General features: G+C 46.7%; 1 protein-coding gene across 1 annotated transcript; it reads right to left on the bottom strand.

Moving 5' to 3' along the window:
* Window positions 1–15963: 15963 nt before the first annotated feature.
* Window positions 15964–19719, bottom strand: HMGN2 (high mobility group nucleosomal binding domain 2). The gene is made up of 6 exons (XM_075522171.1): window positions 19419–19719; window positions 18480–18524; window positions 18111–18140; window positions 17741–17791; window positions 17320–17415; window positions 15964–16866 (listed from the first exon to the last, which is right to left on the bottom strand). Exons 1-6 carry the CDS (start codon window positions 19431–19433, stop codon window positions 16831–16833), a joined length of 273 nt encoding a protein of 90 aa, XP_075378286.1. The 5' UTR covers window positions 19434–19719; the 3' UTR covers window positions 15964–16830.
* Between the last annotated feature and the right edge of the window lie 376 nt (window positions 19720–20095).

Below are 20095 nucleotides of genomic sequence, written 5' to 3'. Positions count from 1 at the left end.
GCTAGAGCTGTCATCTTTTTTGCATGTGGGGGAATCAAGTGTAGAAAATTCCCACGGTGACAGTAAGTGTTGGAGCCGAGCCTGGGAACTGCTGTCTCCGAGTCCTGTGCTCAGAGCCCCCTCTGCGCCGTAAGTGTTGCAAGCCCCAGATGAAGGCGTTAAATAACACAAATCCACCCGAGTGGTACTAAGCGAGGTCCTGTTATAGCCAATTAAACTCATGTCACTTACTGTTGGAGCAAGCTGAAGCAGATCTTGTGGAGAGTTATTCATTCAGCTCCAAAGCTGTCCGTAATTTCCCCTTATTGCCTGGTACATGGCATGCCGTCCGGTTACATCCATCCTCCGGCTGCTGCAACCTGCTTTAAATGGCATCAATAACACGATGATGTCAATACCGGCATCCCATTTACCTTCTTGGTTTGTTTGCAAAACACATCGCCCTTTCCTTCTGCTCTGCGTGCGCGTCAGACAGGCCTGGGGTAGGAACGCAGAGGGGGCTGAGGGCAGGACAGTGCTCTCCGCACCCTTTCTGGAAGGAGAACAAAATGAGACACTGCTCTGTGACCTGCCACGCTTTAACGCCAGGCCCCGTGAATCCAACCTTTGGACATCGCATCCAGGTGCACTCGGAGCTTCCCACCTGGGTGACAAGCCCCCAGGGAATATTTAAGCCATAATGCCAGGCACAAGGGCCATTTCCCATTAGGTGACCCACCGAATGCCCCCCAACTTCCAAGGAGGGTTACGCGTGGAAGTCAGGCAGGATCAGGTGCCGAGCAGTTACCTGCAGCAGCTGAGGGGGTAATCTCAGTCAGGCCGGTCATTAACTCCTGGGAAATCTCTGACTCCAAGGTCATGACTGTTATTATAAACAGTAAAAAAAAAAAAAAAAAGTTAAAATAAATTCCTTTCGAAGTGTTGAAAAGTGGCAGTTACAGGGTGGTACAGTAACCCGTAGAAAAGCAAGTCTTCATTTTCAAGGTCTCAGTGAAAGGTTAATGGGCAATATCCAGAGGAGCCGCCTGAAAGGCAGAGCAAGGCCTACTGCAATTCAGTGAGGGAAGGGAGCCAGGAACGCTGCTGCTTCCATCCCCGGTAGGTCTATCGAGATGCAGAAAGTTCTTCATATTTCACAGCAGAAAGACAGGCAGGCTGACCGTGAACTTGAGAAAAGACAGAAATTATGAAGCTTTATGGAGCAATGACTTCTTTAGGCTGGAAGAAAAAGACGGCTCTAAACCCACGGGTACCACTGCACTTAAATAAAACTACCGAATGATCCTGCCCACTTCTTTTAAGAAAACAGCAAATTAAAGATATTGGGGAGACCACAAACGACTTGTGCATGATTACTCCCTGCATCTCCGCAGCTGCTTTTATTAAAGCCTAGGAGAGGATTTTGCTGAGGTAGCTCTACAGTATCCTCAAAATTATACTAACACCCCCCAAAACGCCTGGGTAATACCACAGCAATTCGGCAGCAATGCTGGGCGGACAAGGTGAGGTCTCTCAATCCCCAGCTCCAGGACTCAAAGAGAAGCCATCTACCTTCCGATAGAAGCTATCTGTTATCAGACTGACCTTCCCTCAATTCCTGCACCAGGTAATGCTGAATCGTAGCTGATTAACAGAACGTGAAACCTGCCACACGAGATTGCTGGTAAGTCCAGGGCAGGATGTCTGGGTAAGAGAGATGAGGTAGTGGTCTCCCCCAGGTTTTATTTCCCAGCCAAAGAGCAGCTATAAAAAGCAGCCCCTATCCTGAAAGCAGGGTACGAAAAGTGTTCTTTGGAGCTGAACGGCAGAGCCTGCTGTTTGGGTGAGTGTCACGGCTAAATACAGTGATTAAAACATATATACTGGCATTTTTCTAAGACAGTTGCAGGCTGGGGAGAGCTGCTGCTATGGTGAACAGAGGCTCCAGATCAGCTGGATGGCCCTTTTGTCAGGATTGCATTTGCTGAAAATTCAAAATGCTGCGGTTTTAGTTTGGTTTTAAAAACATCAAATCCTCCTCAAATACAATTGTAGATATTTTTGCCTCTGCAGCTGTCTGGCTTTTGGCGTGTAACGTTTTGCTTTTCAGGGAGGCTAACAACATTCGTTAAGCCAGTTATCCCCAAAGAAGCACTTCCAAAGCGGATGTATCGAGACTGGTCCTTATCCACATTACCGGATCCAATTTTTCCTCATTATTCCAAAAGCTGCCCAAGCGGTGTTCCTCCTAACCATACAGTAACCCAGTGCTCCCACGGCTCACCATAGCCATTCTTTTTACCAAAGCCAGGGAGCATCTCCTCTCGTCAAGCGCCTGCTTCACGCTACGCGGCTTTTACACATATAAGGAAATGCAAAAAGCTTGCAGGCATGAGAACGCGCAAGGCTGAGTCCCAAACGCCTGTTACAATTTACAGACTCCTGTAATCTGCTTTGTGTTCACACTAAGAGAGTCGTTTAATTACAGCTCGCAGCAACCTTCTTTGTATTTTTAAGATTGACTAATCAGTTCCATAGTTCATTGTTACCCCCGCTGTACTAATGGGGAAACTGAGTCACGTTTTCAATAGGTTGTCAGGGTGGATCTTGAACTCCACGTCCTGTCTTCTAATCCCCAGCTCTCAATTCACGATCTCATTTCCTTGCCTCTTCTGCTCTGTTTTTCCACTATGAAGGAAGAGATGATAGATCACCTTGTTTTGATCCCAGGGACACATTTTTCCTTAGCGTGGTACAAACATCACATCGAAGATATAAAGCAGGGGCTCTGTAAATGAGAAACTTTGGCTCCGTCTAACAGCAGAATTGCATTTTGCTTTTCTGACAGATTTCTGTTCCTTACTACCGTGTGTGATTGCAGCTGCCTCAAATGCCAGCGTTTTCCAAGGCAGGTCCAGGCAGCGGTCGGAATGCAGAAACTACACCACAGCAGGCAGTGGGATGAAGAGCTCCTCGGGGAGCACAGCCCAGGCAGCGCTCATTCCCCTGCAAAGGGGTTCGTGCAGACTGAAGGCTTATTCATAGAACAAACACCTTTAACTTCTGCCGATACTTCCTGCAAAAGTGAGAATCGTGCTACCTTGCTCAGCTCACTTGAATTTCTGAAGGTGTCTAGCATATCTGAAACTCTTTTCTTTTTGCACTATATATTGCATTTTGCCTGCTGGTTCTGCAAACTACCAGCCTGCTAAGCCCACCCTGCTTCTGCGTGGTATTACTGCAAACCATGCCGTTCCTCCATGGACCAGATCTTCTGAAACATCTCCCAGGGAGCCCCTGGCTGAAGCACACGCGGCTCAAGCCAGGGAAGAGTTCTGCTAGCAGAACTGATTAAGCTGCTGGCTCTAGGAAACACGCTTAATTTGTGAATTTTGCACCTATCTCTCAGGAACGCTGAACCGCAGCCAAGAGGTGCCTTGAGGAGAGGGACCCGTCGGAGCCGGGATGTGCCCTGGGAAGGCAGGGGAGGCGATGGGGAATGAGCCGGCGAGGCAGCGAGGCCATATCTGCTGGTCGTCATGGATACAATCGCTGCCAGCCTCCCCGTATCAGTTACCTTCCCTTTCCTGGATGCAAATAAACGAGTGGTGGTCCGCTCCTGTTCCTACGCAGGACACAACCATTGACATCCAAACAAAAGGAGAAAATAATCTGTTTCAAACCTAGACATCTCTTCTTAACATCATCTGAGGGGAGAGTGGGAGGTGACTAGCTTTTTCGGTATTCGAACTATGTGAGTCTGATAATGCTCTGCCCAATTGCATTTGGTGCTGTTCTAACCTTTGGCTATTTCCTAGGACCTCAGAGGAGCTGTTTTGACAGCCCATTTAGCCTTTCCTCTTGCTCAGTCTTTTGGATTCATGACAAGCGGCTACGGACTTGGACTCTGCCGGCTGCACGCGCTTGCTGTTGCCTTAGCACACACAGCCGGGCAGAACTCTGCAGCCTCCAGTGACTTCAGCTCCCCGTTTCAAAGGAAAAACGAGAGGTCAAGTGTGGCTCAAACTACACCTGAAAAAGGCTTTTACAAAACCCCATGTAAAATACAAGCAATTGCTTTCTTTTTTCTTTTTAATTTTTCAAGCAGGTTTGCAGCCCAGGTGGTAAGTTATTTAGAGGCGAGTTATTGGGCAAATTTTGTTTTTAATTAGCATACAGATATGTTTGTAAGTTATTTCAGTGTAGTGCTATGCGAGGGAGTGATAACATGAAAGAGAAAACTGTTAGAAACTGTAAACAGAAGTGAAACTGCTAGGCCTGTTTTCACTGTCCCCTAGTCAGGGAGAAAGCTGAGTAAACAGCAGTGCTAAATACAGTCGGGTTTTATGGTTCTTTTAGGTTTAAGAACTTGTAAACAAGTGATGGGGCTTTTAAGTGGGTACAAATAGATGCCCTCAGTTTTGTGCTACTTACAGAGCACACAGGTCCCAGTTTCTCCAGACCGGGTAGGGGAAAACAAAAGCACATTTCAACAGAAACTCAGCTCCGGCAAGAGGAAAATGTCATTCCAGTGTTTGCAGTCTCAAGCCTTCATCATGCAACTGAACAAGTCTCGTCCTGCTTAATAGAGGGCACACACAAATACCCGTTCCTAATTACCCCATTCCACAGTTTGGGACGCCATCATTCAAAGTTAAAAAAAAAAAACAAAATAAACCATTTCAAAATTGGAAGTGAATTTCAGAAATCCTCATGAGAAGCCTAAAGACCCCAGTAAATTATTTTCCTTAGGGGAAAAACCAAACTTTATTTCCGATTTGTTTACGACTGATATACCCATGACTGGCAGTATTTTATTTCTCAGTCTTACGAAACAGAGACTGTTGCACACATCCAGCCCTGAAAAGCCACGTCCCAAAAATAACCAGAGAAATAAACTTCCAAAATATGAGAAATGATCCTGACTGGGAATATTTTGGCCTAATGACCAATGGTAGTACACAGGAAGACAAAACACAAGCACGGTTTTCTAGAGAGGTGTGGGAAAGAGGTGCCTTCATCATTCAGGGAGAGAGAAGCAGGTCTCCAACTTCTCTTCTAATAACACTTGTTTTCTGTATTTTAGGAACTGATTAAGACAGCGCAGCAGCACAGATGTGACTCAGCCGGCTTGCACGTCAGGTAGCAGATACATCTACACGATGCTCAATGGTTTCCCTGTTGGGGAGTGAACAAAAGGCACAACAGGTTCAGCGATGTCAGAAACCCAATTACCTGGCAAAAGAAAATCTATCCATCCCTCATCAGCATTAAGAAAAAAAAAACCAACCCAGATTCTGGAGTTAGCGACACTCTTAGCTATTTTGCAGTGTTGCATCTCTCAGCATACCATAAAATGGTGCAGAAATACAAGGTTGGTACTTTGCTGCTTGGCTATTTCAGAATATTCCCTCTTTGCTCCCCCGGGGACAGGATCAATACCTGACAGTAGAAGAGAATTTGCTAACAGTGGAGGAACTTCTTGTTTCTGCTTTTTAAATTGCTCTTCTCCTCCTCTCATCTTCATGATGAGTAAAGGAAGGGAGCTTGGAGACTGCTCTTTAGACATTCCTCTTTCCAAAAGAGGCACTTGTGGTTTACATTAGAAATGTAAGGACTGTCCAGCTGGGCCTTTTCTGGCTCTCTGAGGAGAGGCTTGGTGCATTTCTCCGTGAGTTTACCTAGAGTACTTACACCTCTGCTGATGAGGGAGGAAGCACTCGATCCTTAACTAGAAAAATCCTCTTTCAGTATTATTCTCTAGGGACTATACAGGCATTCAAAGTTGAGCCCAAAGGGGTTTCTGTCAGCAGGCTAAAAATCTGCCTGCCTGATCCTTGTGTGCTGTTCTCATTTCATTGTCATACTCCAGAATTGCTCAGAAAAGGTAAATTCTAAGATCAAAAGCAAGCAGCTTACTTTTATCTTTCTTCCGCTAAACTTTGTGGGCACCCGTGTAATCGAAAGCCATCTCTTTGTTAGGCTGTGGCTGTGTCTTTCCTCTGTCACTGTAAAGAGGGGAGGATGCTGTTGCTCAGATGGTAAAGTTTTGGTAAGACGGTGGGGACTAAATATCTTTTATAGAGAAGTGTGTCCCAACATTCATATTCAAGAATTCACAAAACAAGCACATAAGAAAATTAAAATAATCAAAGACTGCTCAATGCTCAGAAAAACCTCCAGCACCCAGAGTGCACAAGGGACACGTCCTCACTGTTGGTGGGGCAGGCGGTGGGTTCTCCCATCTCGCTCTCCTCTGCTTTGCTCGCACGTGCGTCTCCAGCCACTGAGGAATAGCAATTTACAGAGTAAAAACTTCAGCGACAGGTACTTTGTCACCCAATGGATAGATAAAGGCTCCAGTGCACGCTGCTTTGTATCAATAAAGGTTTTGCCAGAGGCAGTGAGCATTTTAAAAGGTTCCGACTCTGGAACATGGTTTAAGTTTTGCTGCTGACTTCAGCGACAGCAAAAAAGAGGCTTGCATGGTAGGTAACGACTCCTTTCACCCTTTTCCTGTGGGAAATCAGATATTTGCTCACAACCTGGTTTCCGAAAGTCCTGGCCAGACCTGCTGTCTTATTTGTCTATTTAAAGCCTGCACAGAATCATTTTCCCCTTAACCTCAGAAGCCACTAACATAATGTTGGAGATAAATGTCCCGTGGCAGCAGCCCAGCATAAGATACAGTGGAAATAGGGTCAGTGTGTTGGCAATGGATAACAAATAATGTCTGATGTAACGTTATTTAACTCACAAGTCTCCTCTCAAATATAAGGACTCTGGGGTATGCTACAATCCTTAAAATAGTACAAGAAACATAGTGCTATTAGCTGTTAACGCTCAGTAACACCATATACTTGTTGAAAGGTAATATTGATCAACAGAGATGGAAAACAGTTTTTTGGCAGCTGTTTGCCAGCTCCTTGGAAATTAATATGGGAGTCAATTACCGACGGACAAATGTCCCTTCTACGACATCACCAGTTCACTTCTGGCACAAGCTCGCCTGCTGCCAGAAGTGTTTCGGAAGACGAAGATACAGGCAGAAACGGATGGGTTTAAATATCATCGCTACGGCCTTAGAAATTAATTGTTCAGTAAAGTGAAAGGGTTATGTCAGAAAGCAAACCAGTCTGGATAAACAACAGGGTAAACCAGCCTACCCAGAGCACCGGCTAGTCACCCCTTATGGTCCTGCAGTTCTTAGCACCAGTCACGGGGAAAATTGAGCTATTTACCTCCCAGTGTAAGATGGGGACTGTGTCTGAAATGCAAAAAATCTGCAGAACCCGAGTGTGGGTGAGGTGGTGATGCTGGAAGAATCCCTCTTGCGAGGAAAGCCCGGTATTGCACGGAGACTTACATAAGGCAACTGTGCATGGGAACTGCTGCTGGGTTAGCTGCACGCAAGTGCAAAAGCAGCCACAGTTCTGTCTTCATCTATGTCTGGTTGTGTAACGAGCTACCTGCTCAGACACCATTTCTTCATACCGGGCAGGAACCCAACGCCTTTGATTTCAAAAAATAAATGACTGTACTTCTCACCGCTCTGATGCACAAAGGCAGCGAATGCACAAACCCAGTGCTGAGCACGCAGCATGTGAGAAGGACCTTGGGATGACATTGGGGCGTTTTATCTTAAACAATCTGTTTACTCATGTGTGCAAGCCAGGCACTGTATAGAACATTACCTAACTGGGGCCAGTACACTTCAGGCCAACCAGTATGCTCGCTCAGGCGGCTGTGGGGCTGCCAGCCCGACCACCTCCGTGAATGACAGGAGGAAAGGGTCTATCAGCATCCCCAGTTCTGGGCTGAGCTGGCCTATTATTTTCCTCCCCAAACATAAACCATAAGCTCAGCTTAAGGCTGGCTCATCCTTGCTTTGCTGATAGAAATTGTTCATTTACTGAGTTAATCAATAAACCAAACTCCCAAAGCATTCCCATGCAAATGGGTAAGAACCTTGGTCTGCTCATTTTGCTAATCACTGAATAATCACTGTAGGTTTGTTATCTAGGAACTAGCGGGGCATGGTGACAGGGCCTGTTCAATGGAGACGTGAATAAAATCTACATCATATTTTTCAGTACAGTGCACACTCAGATGTCCCTGAAACATTTGGTTTCAATGCTTGCTACATCTTCATGCCACAGCATTTATACTTGGCAGTGACTGGAAATCTCTTGCCTTTTCCCATTAATTCTGGGTGGTGTTTTGCCTGCTTCATCCAATAAATGCATAAATCCCCACCCCAATAAATGCATAAATCCCCGCCCCAATAAATGCATAAATTCCCGCCCCAATAAATGCATAAATTCCCGCCCCAATAAATGCATAAATCCCCGCCCCAAGCAGGTACTGAGAACTGGAGAAAAGGAACGAGTTTGGCTTACCAGGAGCTCATCTTTCCGTTTTGCATCCCCTTCAAGGAAGTATCATGAGGGTGTCAAGTGCTCCACATGCAATCTTGCCAACTCTGGGAAGCAGCCACTTCCTTTCCAACTTTACACACTGCTCCTTGGTAAAGGTAAACATGGAAAGCATGTGTTAGAAGGAGATAACCCAATGACTAAGATATTTCGTAATGTAAAAGGTGAAGGAAAAAGAGCTCTCTGCAATTGATGGCATTGCTTCAGCCCGATACACGTTACAGGATGGCATTCTGTGAGACTTAAATGCAAAGCTGGTAAAAGTTGCTGGCTAGCAAACTGAGCGCAGTTTTACAGCATCAGAAGAATCATGCTAGTCAGACTTTTAAGGAGCATCGTGAATTAGCACAAATATTACAATTCGATTTCCTAGACTGTATTTAGCTTGCAGAGAAAAAGCACATGCGCTCAAAATACTGGCATACGAAAGCAAAAGGAGATGTGACAAAAAGCGCAGGAAGCTTTTCAATGAAGTATTATTTCTGTGAACAATACGATTTATTCTGTAATCTCAGGTTGAAGATTCAGCAAGTCTGATTGTCCTGGTTTCAGCTGAGATAGAGTTAATTTTCTTTATAGTGGCTGGTATGGGGCTATGTTTTGGATTGGTGCTGAAAACAGTGGTGATAACACAGAGATGTTTTAGTTGTTGCTGCACTGGTCAAGGACTTTCAGCTTCCCCTGCTCTGCCAGGTGCAGAAGAAGCTGGGAGGGGGCACAGCCAGGACAGTTGATCCAAACTGCCCAAAGGGCTATTCCATACCATATGGCGTCATGCTCAGTATATAAAGCTGGGGGAAGAAGAAGGAAGGGGGGATGTTGAGAGTGATGGCGTTTGTCTTCCCAAGTCACCGTTACGCGTGATGGAGCCCTGCTGTCCTGGAGATGGCTGAACACCTGCCTGCCCATGGGGAGGAGTGAAGGAATTCCTTGCTTTGCTTTGCTTGCGTGCACGGCTTTTGCTTTACCTATTAAACTGTTTTTATCTCAACCCTCAAGTTTTCTTGCTTTTGCTCTTCCGATTCTCTCCCCCATCCCACTGGGGGGGAGTGAGCGAGCGGCTGCGTGGTGCTTAGTTGCCGGCTGGGGCTAAACCACGACACTGATATAAGTAGTTTGTACCAACATGCCTAAAAGTGACCAGGCTTATACGTAACCTATTTAAATCTGGGTTTAAGATAAAGTATCCCTTCCCCAGTTGAGGACAGATGAGATGGATAGCGGCAGCTCTAGTTTAGGCTTAAACTTTCAGGACATGTGCCACAGCAGCTGCAATAACTGCCTGAGGAAGAAAAGGAATGGTCCAGTGATTCTTAAAATAGAATCTGGGAAGCCTAAGTTCAAAGGCTCGGTATACCACGGATAGGTTCCTGTGAGATGTCAGCTATGCCTGTAAACTGACAATGAATTGAGCACTCTGTCTGGATTTCAAGCAAAAACATAAAAACTGGAAAGCGCTCGCATACTGTGATTGCATAGATATATTAGAGAGGCTCAGAGGGGACTCACACTGCTCAGGCGATTATCATTTGTCTAATGCTGATCCTCCGACGGTGGTAGAAGAGCAGGGGGATGGAGGTTGCTGGAGGAGCGCTCCTCCCGCTTTCTAAAAGCAAATAACATACATTAGATTGTGATAAAGCAGGATAAACCAGGCTCCAGTCTTCCAAGTTTGCTAACAGGCAGCTTGTGCTGCATTTGGATGCTGCCTGCCATTTATTGGCTTCCAAGCACAGATTCTGTGTTTCCTGGTACCACCGTGTGGTGAAGGGAAGGAATAGGCTGTTAATCAAATCGGTGGTTAATGAGATAAACAGCACTACACAAATCCCCGTGTCCACTGGGCTGTGGCAAGGAGGGACCGCGAGGTTGCCAAATCCAGCCTTCCCCTGCCAACGTGCCTCAGATCCAGCTTACTTTTGAAGCCATGGGGATTTTTTTGCAAGAGAAATTAATTCAGTATCAATGGAATTTTCCTTCCTTGATTTCTGCAGGGCTTGCCAACATGGAAGCTAATTTCAGCATGGTGTGGCAGGGAAACCTGGGCATCTCGAACCAGGCTGCAGTCCAACAAAACCTCTTCACCAAACACCCACAACGTAGTAACAATCTCTGGTATTATCTCCAGTAAGAAGGAAATTATGAGAAAAACTAATTTAATTGCCTAAGTTTACGATCAGTCCTCAGGCTAGACTAGGAACCCCTAATATATGTACATTCAGTTCTTATACCGAGATAACACGTATTTCCATCAACAATAAGCACAGAGATACCACTTTATTAGAATAAAGGCACACAAAATCTCCTGTCTGGGCAATGCTAAAGTAGTAATCTAGCGTAACTAGGTTAATAGTAATCTAATAGTAACTCCTCTCTTGCTTCATGATTGCTGTGTACACTCACCTCTGCACAGCAACAGCAACCAGCAAGCTTGAGAGCAGGGGAGAGCTGTTGCCTGGAGGGAAATTTGTTAAAAATCCAGAAGTAAACTCAGTGGGATAATTGAGTAAGATCAAATGAAATCCACTATCAAATCTGTTTAGAAGGGGAAACCAAGAAAGTTTGGGGTTTAAGTATCCGGGAGCAAAATGCAAAGTCTTCCAGTACCTGCAGGTGCTCGGGAAGGTGGAGCGACAAGACGTTACACACTGCAGGGTCATCTGCAGCCACTGTAGGACCTTCCACGCTCTCTTAGCACTTTCTGCAGGCTGGGTTTTTGCACTTAAGATGATGAAATGTTCTTCTTTGAAGGCTTTTAATGTATTTTAATAGATGTCACATTTAGGAAGTTTTCCCTGTTGCTATTTCTTCTGTCACGCCATAGATTTTCTGGCACCTTAAAAATTCCCTTTGCAAGGAGATGGTTAAAAACCAAAAAGATTGTCAAAATAGTTAAAAAAACCCTACCCAGTCTTTCACATCAGAAGTCTTCCTAACGTCAACTTCCTAAAGCTCTTTATTAGTCGGTATCTCCTCCTCATTAGCCTCAAGCAAACTTTACTGAGAATCAGCTCCCCCTGTACCATCCCTTGCCATTGAGGACGGGCTCACATTGTAAATTGTGAGTTTAACTATAGCTCCATTTCATCTCTACGAACTGCAGGATAAGGAGCCATTTCTCAGAAAATATAGTCAGCAGTATTAGTCCCTGGGTATGGTATTACCATAGCTAGGATGATTTAGGGACAATGAAATCCCTGTGCCATCAAGCTAGATGATTCTTCTGACACAAATGATCCTGCAACTCAATATTCACTGGGTACGCTCACTGAAATTTAGTCCGTTTTCCTTCCTTGTTCCTTTTCATACCCACCCGTGGCAGGGCTGATGGGAGGAGTATAGGCACTTCTTCCAAACGTAATTGCGCTCTGTGAATGCAAGATGAAAACTGCTGCAGGAGGAAATGATCCTGAAACTCAAAAATGTTAATCCAAGGGCACTGAAGTAGGAAGAACAGGGACAGGAGTTTGTCATTCTTGGGGATTCCTCCCAACACGATCTAGTTCACCTGTTCGTATGGGTTTTTTAGCCAAATCCACTTTCACTTGAAAGTAAAAACACAGCTGGGGTAAAGGTGGTTCTGTAAGATTACGGTAAGTGACCCACTGGCCTGCAACTAGCTCACATTAACTTCTACTCAGTTTTAACTGTCACTTAGTACACTGCTTTGGGGAGTCCCGAGACTTTGCTCTATCATTTCTCAGTAATCTAAATGTTCTTAAGACTCCAGAAAAAATCTGAAGTATTAGGAAAACAAGAATCATCCTCGGGCTCCGCTGGAAACCTGCCAAAGGTTTCAGCGCTGTTAAGAACTCGGCCATTCTTTGCAATCTTACCTATTAAGAGGCAAATAAATGATAACAGCAGCTTGGGTCTATTTCCCAGACAATTTGTGCTGAAATTAATAAACTGAGAAACAATTTAGCAGCATAGCCACTAACTTCACATGGATTTAAACCATACTGGTATACAACTACTTCTTCAAGGCCTGATAAGGAACACTGAACCTACTCATTTGCCTTTCTGTTGTCAGTGGTGACTTTCTGGACCCTGGATGCGGCTGTTTCCCTTTGCATACAAGCAGCTGCAACTCCAAGCAAGATTCCCCCGGCATATTGCATCAGGCTTCTGGTTCACTGTACATCTCTGGTGCAAGTCAAGTTTTTCTGTAAGAGGATGAGTAAAATGAAGGTGGGAAAGGTATCAGACAGCAGAACAAGAAAAATTATCATGTAAATTGATAGTGAATGTTCAGAACTAGGGGAATGAGCAGAAAGAGAAAAGGCTTTCGTGTCTTACAGGGGGAATTAGCTTTCTGCTAAAAGCTTTCGTGTCGTATTTTAAGTACAGGACACATCCAATGTACCCAGCACTGCCTAACAGCCTAGCGCAGCTTTCAAGACATACAGTAACCATCTAAAATGAACTGATACAGGCGTCCAAACATTACCAGGATCCCAGCTCGCTTACCCTTTCAAAATGTCATTGCTGGTCCTCAAGAAATCAACATTTGAGAAGTATTGAAGAACAGTGGACAAAAGCCAGAGGATGATGTCTTCCACAACGGAGACAAATTCCTAGGTGGGATACTTGAGCAAAGCCCGGGAATGCAACTGAGCTCTGACAGTACTGTTTGTCTCTGCACCTACTACTTGTATTTTTACCTAAAGTTAGTGCAATCCACGGCCTTTTCCTAATCATCAGCTGCAAGTGGCAACTGTTGTTGTGCGTTCCCGGGAGGTTTTTTTAACGCTCAAATCCTCAGCTTGATTTAAAATAGGATGCTCTCTGTCTTTTAAGTTGGAAAATAATTGCACATTCCTGCATAGCAGTGGTACCTTTCAACAGGAGATGGTCGGGTAGTTTTTCATGTTAGCTTTGTTTCCGTCAAACACTGGTGGTCTCCAGTTTTTTTAAGCTCAAACAAATAGAACAAAACACACACTAATGCAAAGACCACCTGACAGGCCAGCTTTTTAAATGCACCCAGCAGCATAAATCACATTCCCAGCAGATACACAGAGGCAATTTTCCATGTAAAATTATTACGATGTAACAGAAAAACTTCTTTTTAGCTTAAGGCGTTCTGGCAGCCGAAGATGCAGATTTGTGGCTATTCTAACCACTAAACATGCATGGATTGCAGCACAGGGTTGCCTGCTCTTTAGCTTTTAATTTACAGAACTAATTAGTTGGATTTAGTGTCTTTAGCATCCCTTACCCTCTATTTGCTTAAGGAGAAATAGATGAGCACTGCATGTCAAGTCAAGCCCAATAGGCCAATAACTCCAGCACAAGGGCACGTCCAGTGGGAAACACCTTAGACGTAGCAAGAGCTTCAAAGCTTGCAGCAGCGAATATATGCGTCGCTTCCTGTAGAGAAGAGAGAGGCAGAAGCCTCACGTAGCCAAGACACAGATCATCCAGGGGGTTTAAAACTTCTCTAGCAACTTCTACGTGTACGGAGGAGAGGGGACGTTCTGATCAGCAAGCAGATTTCAGACCAGGATAAAGGAAAATACAGGAGTTTTGTAGCAAAAATGAAAGCATCAACACTTTCCAAAGCGTGTTACGGTATCAGCATGAAGTAACACGTGTGGCAAGGACATTAAGGCAGTCGATTCAGTACGCCCGCGACGTAATGGGGTTTGGAAGTTCACTGGTTAGCAGTGAGATAGCACGGCTGAGTAACTACAGAGAAACATACATGGCAATCAGCACATAAAATAATAGTTTTCCTGCTCAGCTGGAGAAAACGTCCTGTACATTAACGCACAGCACCTGACACTCAGTTTAGACTTCTAGGTATTGAAAAGATTAAGTAATAGTTAAGCAGTAAGTTCTTCAACAAAAAGAAACCCTGCAATTACACTTCATTAGCAGTAATTTACAACCAGGGGATGAAGAGACCTTCCAACCACAAGGATGTTCGCAGAGAGCACCAGAGCATTCCAGCAGCAACCCCTTCAAAACCCAATTCCTTTGGAACTGCTCCGTCTCTTTGAAGAAGCCCAACAACATCAGGCTCTACAAAAGGAAGGCAGGCTATTTCAAAGTTTCTCATTTTAAAACATTTAATTAAAATATGATTTTAATGTAATGATAATTACATTATTATTATGGGGTGGAATCCCCATTTCACCCTCCAGAGATCGCTTACAGCATCACCCAGGTGGTGACCAAGTCTCAGACCGTTCCACAGCCTCATCTCCCTCTGGTACTGGAAAATTCAGACTCATCGGGAAATCCAGAGTTCCAACCCTCCGTCAGCCCGCCTGCTCAGGTGCTTGAACTGCTCTTGCTCCCTACAACGAGAGTCTCTTCCGCAGGTCAAGGCAGAGCAAACCACAGCACCGTCACCGTACCCCAACAGCCTTTCTTGACTCACTTTCTGCTTTGCCCCAACATCTCAAGCCCCCGCACGGACGTCCCAGGGCTTCTCACAAGCTGCAGCCCTTGGAGAACGCCCTGGACAGTTAACCACCTCTTCTCCCTGTTCCCACTACGGGAGAGCTGCAGCCTTTCAGCAGCTGCATCCTCCTGCTTGGTCGCTCAAGGAAGTTGTCAGTATTTTTGTTGGCCATTTCTAAGCTGCTGCTTCTGGGTGGGGTATATGCAAGATTATTAAAACATTATTTTTTTCTTACGTTTGCTAGGGCAAACATTAGACATACCATCTACGATAATGCAAGATGGAAAAGTAGTTCATATTGGTACATTTCAAACTGGCTGTTTTCTGTACGTCCAGCCGTTCTAGAGTACTTCTAGCGCTCCAGGCACAGAAAACTTCTTGATGTGAAACTCTGCCCTGTTCGTTTCCATTGGATTCCCTCGGAAAGAGCACAGGTTGAAACAAGTCACTGAACTTAATCGGGAACGGAGACTAAAGTCCCAAGAAAGGCCAAGCAGAGATGGAAAAAATATTCCATCTCAGAAAGCTACTGAAGGAGACATTCGCACATTAGGGGGTTTGGCTTGGCTCTGCTCTATACTGTAAGCAGCAAGTATAAAATTGGTGCATTTTTACTCAAGAAATCTTGTTTCCTGCTTAGTCACTGCCACAGCAAAGTCTGTACTTGATTAGCAGAAGCAACAATATTCAAGCTTAAGTGCAGAAATCTAACACATAATCAGTTTTATGGAACCAGTTCTGGTTTCACTACCGAGAAAAGCTTACCAAAATTTATTTTTCTCTGCAGCAACTGCAAGTTTTCTGTATTCTTCCCCTTTTTGTCTACTACTACTTTTTAGACTGTAACGAAGATTATTTATCTCAGTAAATTCACTCACATGCTCCATTTTGGGCCTCCTAGTAAGCCAAGTTTCAAAACATCCTGCAGCAATCCAGCTTTTAGGTAAGGAAATCTCGCTTTTCGCTTGTGAATTAAGTCTGAATTAATTATGTGAATTAAGATGCTGAAAACAAATTCTGGGCCATTAGCAAAACGCCGCCTAAATACAAACGCATACATGTACACAGCAAGTCTTCTTCTGACACTAACCACATTAGAGAGGAAACGAAGGCAAGAGAAATTAGAAAGGCGTTAAGAACAGTCCAAGCCAAACCGTATCCAGCTTTATTAAAGGTACTTTTCATAAACAATCATGGTAATTTAGGCAGGACATGGGCTACAATCTGCAACATTTTACAACAACTGTCAAACTCCCCTCCCTTCATGGACTACCAAAACGTAAAAGTTGCTATAAAACTGAAGAATCTTCATTTCATACTTGTAGAGGGAAAAGTTTAGAGTGAGGGTGGACACTTTCACATTTAGCATGTTGTTTAACAACTGTTCACAAACCTACCCTGACTTTTAGAGGAAAAAAATTAAAATGCAGGTTTCTTAATCTGAAGATCCACAATATAAAAGAGGAAGTACAGCTCCTTTTAGAGCCATGATATCCCAAATTAGACACCAGAAGTCCGGATCACCTGACAATGCATTTAGAGTGGAAAGTCCCAAAATGCTGTTTTTGCCGTTATTTCGGAGTGATGGGCTCTCGGCAAACGAGGACGCGAAAGGAAATACAGAGGGCGTTACAAACGGCGGTTTTCAAGTCGGCAACAGGCATCTTGGGAGCTTCGATGTTCACTCGGATGCACTTCACAGAACTTAACAGACGTGCAGCATGAAGGAATCCCTTCCGCCTCTATTCAGGAAGAGCCCTTCTTCCAAAAACTGGGGGACCAGGAAAACTTTTCTTATTAAAATTTAGGTTCTGAGAAATAGACTAAGTGACTTTTGTCCCCACTGCCCCCCCTCAAAACACAACAACGAAGCGGTCTGTGTGCTAACAACATAGCTTAAAAAAAAGTAAAACAAAATTCTGCATTGTTATAAAACTTGATAAAAAATAGTATTTCAAACTGTACAGTCACCAGAAGTACACAGTTATCAAAAATTCACACATTTTACTTGGCTTCACCAGCACCTTCGGCTTTCTGTGCCTAAAAGAAAAAGGGGAACCAGTCAATATACACCACGCACTTGCACCAAACAACTGATAACTCATTTTTCTAAACAGCAGTTCTGCGAACAGAAGAAATCTTACCTGGGCTGCACCGCCCTAATTTTTAACGAAGCAAAATCTAACAATTGAAGTACCGTAAAAGACAACCTGAAGTTGCTTTATTACGGGCGAACTTTACGCGTTTGCCGAACAAGGCAGAACACTAACTTTCAGGTGGCAACTTCAACTGGCAAACAGACAACTTTAACTCTTTTACCAACCAAGCAACACCCCCCCACACCTGTAGATGTGGTGTTAGTGTCGTAAGCAACAGGTCTAAATAATCAAGCAATAATTCCTCTTCATTAGCGCAAGCCTAGACCTGTCTATGTTTGATACGGAAAAAAATAACTCACTGACGTAACACAAGCTGCCAGAGCCGCTGTTATACCTGGTCTGTTTTGGCATCTCCGTTTTCTGCAGGGTTGTTTCCCTCCTTGCCAGCATCAGCTTTCCCCTTCTTTCCCTTGGGCAACTTCTCGCTCTTCTGTAAATGTAAGATGACGTACACCGTTACAGTTACCAACATCCAGTCATTAAGCCACAGGAATCCCAAAACTAGAATGGTAAAAACCAACACTGGATGTGGGCCCGAAAAGAACGGAACACACAAATGTCTGCATGTTTAAGAGACTAACGACAACTGTGCAGTCTTCAGTTTGGTATTTTTTATGCAAATTTCATCAAATTAAAAAGTTTTCAGTGCCACTTTATAGAAGTGACGATGCAGCTCAATTTCACCACTACGTACGCTGTTATGCAAAGTTTTATTAGTTATTACCCGACAAATCTACACTGACACAACGACTTACCTTTGGAGCTGCCTTTTTAGGTTTAGGCTCTGGCTTTGGAGGAGCAGGCTTCTGTAAGTGAGAAAAACCCCTTGTGTTATTCAAATTATTTTAAGAGAAACACTATTTTTTAAAAAGATTCAACCCAGATATTTTAGTTTTAGGAAAGCAAAGCAAAACATTTGAAACTGAAGCACTTACTTGATTTGTCAATTATTCTACCACTCCCATAACACCACACAATGGGGCAGTTCGTTAAGCCAGTAACTTCCTTTCAAGTGAACAATGCGTCTCTCCAGACTACCTACAGCACTCGCACAGATGCAGTACGCAACGCTCAAGCTTAAAATTATTGAGCGTTGTGACGTCTCTGCTCGACAAGAATACTCACAGCAGATAACCTCGCCGATCTCCGTTGTGGCTATTTAAAAAGAAAAATGATTGCATTTAATGTGATAGAACATGACCTCTCATAAGTAACGTCTCATTTCAAAGTGGTAGAATCCCAGAACTAAGTTTTTAGTTCACTTTTTCCACGTTCTCAAGAAACGTGAGACTATCCCGCTTCAATCACTACTAATAGCTGACAGTAGTTAAGTAGATTTTTTCATGGTTAAGGTTAAAAGACAGCTAATACTTTGCAAAGTCAGAACCAACTAAGACCAACCCCTCCCCAGGTCTTTATTTTGATGAAGTTCAACCTCGTTCTCCAACATAAACACTTTATGATCCAACTTTCTCAAAATATTGAACTTCTTACCTCATCCTTAACTTTGGCCTTATCGCCCTTGGTATCTCCTTCAGCCTAGGACGTGAAACATAAGTCGTACCGACAAGTTCAGGGGAGGCACGCTCAGCCCCCATACCCACACCATCAGTTATTTTTAACCCCCCCCATCAGCAGAGGAAACGTTTCCAACCCGCTCCCGGAGGCTGCCAGGCCTTCGCCGCGCCTCGGGCCGGCGGGGCTCCCCCACCTGCTCCCCGGCGCCGGCAGGCTGGGCGCTCCGGAGGCCGCCGAGATTCGGGGAGGGGCTGGATGATCCGGAGGGCGGGGGGGGGCCAGGGCCGCAGCCCCTCCGCCGCGGGAGCCCCGGGCCGGAAGCCCCACACCGACCCACCCCACAGCGGGGCGGGAGCAGCCACCTCCCCCGGGGGTGGGGGAGGCGGGGGAGCGGCGCTGCCCCTTCAGGGAGGCCCCGCTCCCGCCCACGGCTGCCCCCGTGGGGCGGCGGTTTTGGCGGCAAAGCAGCCCGGGCGCCAGCAGCGCGGCCGCTTCCCGCCCTTTCCCGCCCCACCGGCGCTCCCCTCCCCCCCCCCCCCGACCTCCCGCCAAAACCAACCGGATCGGACCGGCGCCGCTCGGCGCGCGCCCCTCCCCTCCCTTCCCCTCCCCCCCCGCCGCAGGGCCCCCGCGGCCGTTACCCCCCGCGCGCGCGGCCCGGTAACGGTCTCCGCGCCGCCCCGCCCCCACCCCCGCGCCCGTTGGGGCCTCGCGCGCCACCTCGCAACCGTTACCGCCCCGAAGGGGGGGGGGGGAGGGGGGGGGGAGAAAGGAGGGGGGATGAGCGCGTAGTCCCGCCCCCCCTTCCACAGGCGCGGGCGGTAAAGGCGGGGGGGGCGGCGGGAAGGTAGGCCCCTACGGCGGAGAGGGGCAGGGTGGGGCGGCCCGCTCCCCCGGCCCGGCGGCGCCACGTACCTTTCGCTTCGGCATGGCTCCGTGCGGGCGTGTTGTGTGTGTGTGTGCGTGTGTGTGTGTGTGTGTGAGGGAGCGAGGAGCTCGGCTGGGCGGCGTGAGGGGGCGGAGGGAGAAGGCGGAGGAAAGGGGGGGGGGGTGGGGGGAGCCGGGCGCGCTCGGTCCGGGGCGGCGGCGAGAAGCGGGGGAGGGGGTGGGGGAAAGAAGGGAGCGGAGCGGCTGTCTGGGCGGCGCGGGCGGCGGGCGGCGCGGCGGGGCTGCCTCCCGGCTGGCTACGCTGGCTCCCGACCCCACTAATTTGAATCGGGTGTTTATAAAGTTTTATATAGAGCCGGACGCGGCCCAACCGGTTCCAGCCGGATCCCCACCGCCCCGCCTGCCCATTGGCCCGCCAGGGTCACGTGGGGTGGGGCCAGGCGGGGAGGGAGGGGATGGGGGGGGCGCGCTGAGGAGGTGGCGCGCGCGCAACCGGGCCTCGCGCCCCCCTCCCTCCCCCCCCCCCCCCCCCCCCCGCGCCTGCCCACAGAGCTCCGCGGGCGGGAAACACCGGGGGGGGGGCGCAGGCAAAAAAAAGGGGGAAAAGGAGAAAAGCGAAAGGCGGCGGGCCCTGCCGCCGCTCCCCCCGGTAACGGGGAAAGGGGGACACCCCCCGCTCCGCCGGGAACGGCAGGCCCGCCCGC

The sequence above is a fragment of the Mycteria americana genome, chromosome 21 (assembly GCF_035582795.1).
Source record: "Mycteria americana isolate JAX WOST 10 ecotype Jacksonville Zoo and Gardens chromosome 21, USCA_MyAme_1.0, whole genome shotgun sequence".
NCBI classification, from domain to species: Eukaryota; Metazoa; Chordata; class Aves; order Ciconiiformes; family Ciconiidae; genus Mycteria; species Mycteria americana.
This window is presented reverse-complemented; position numbering and strand designations above follow the sequence as displayed.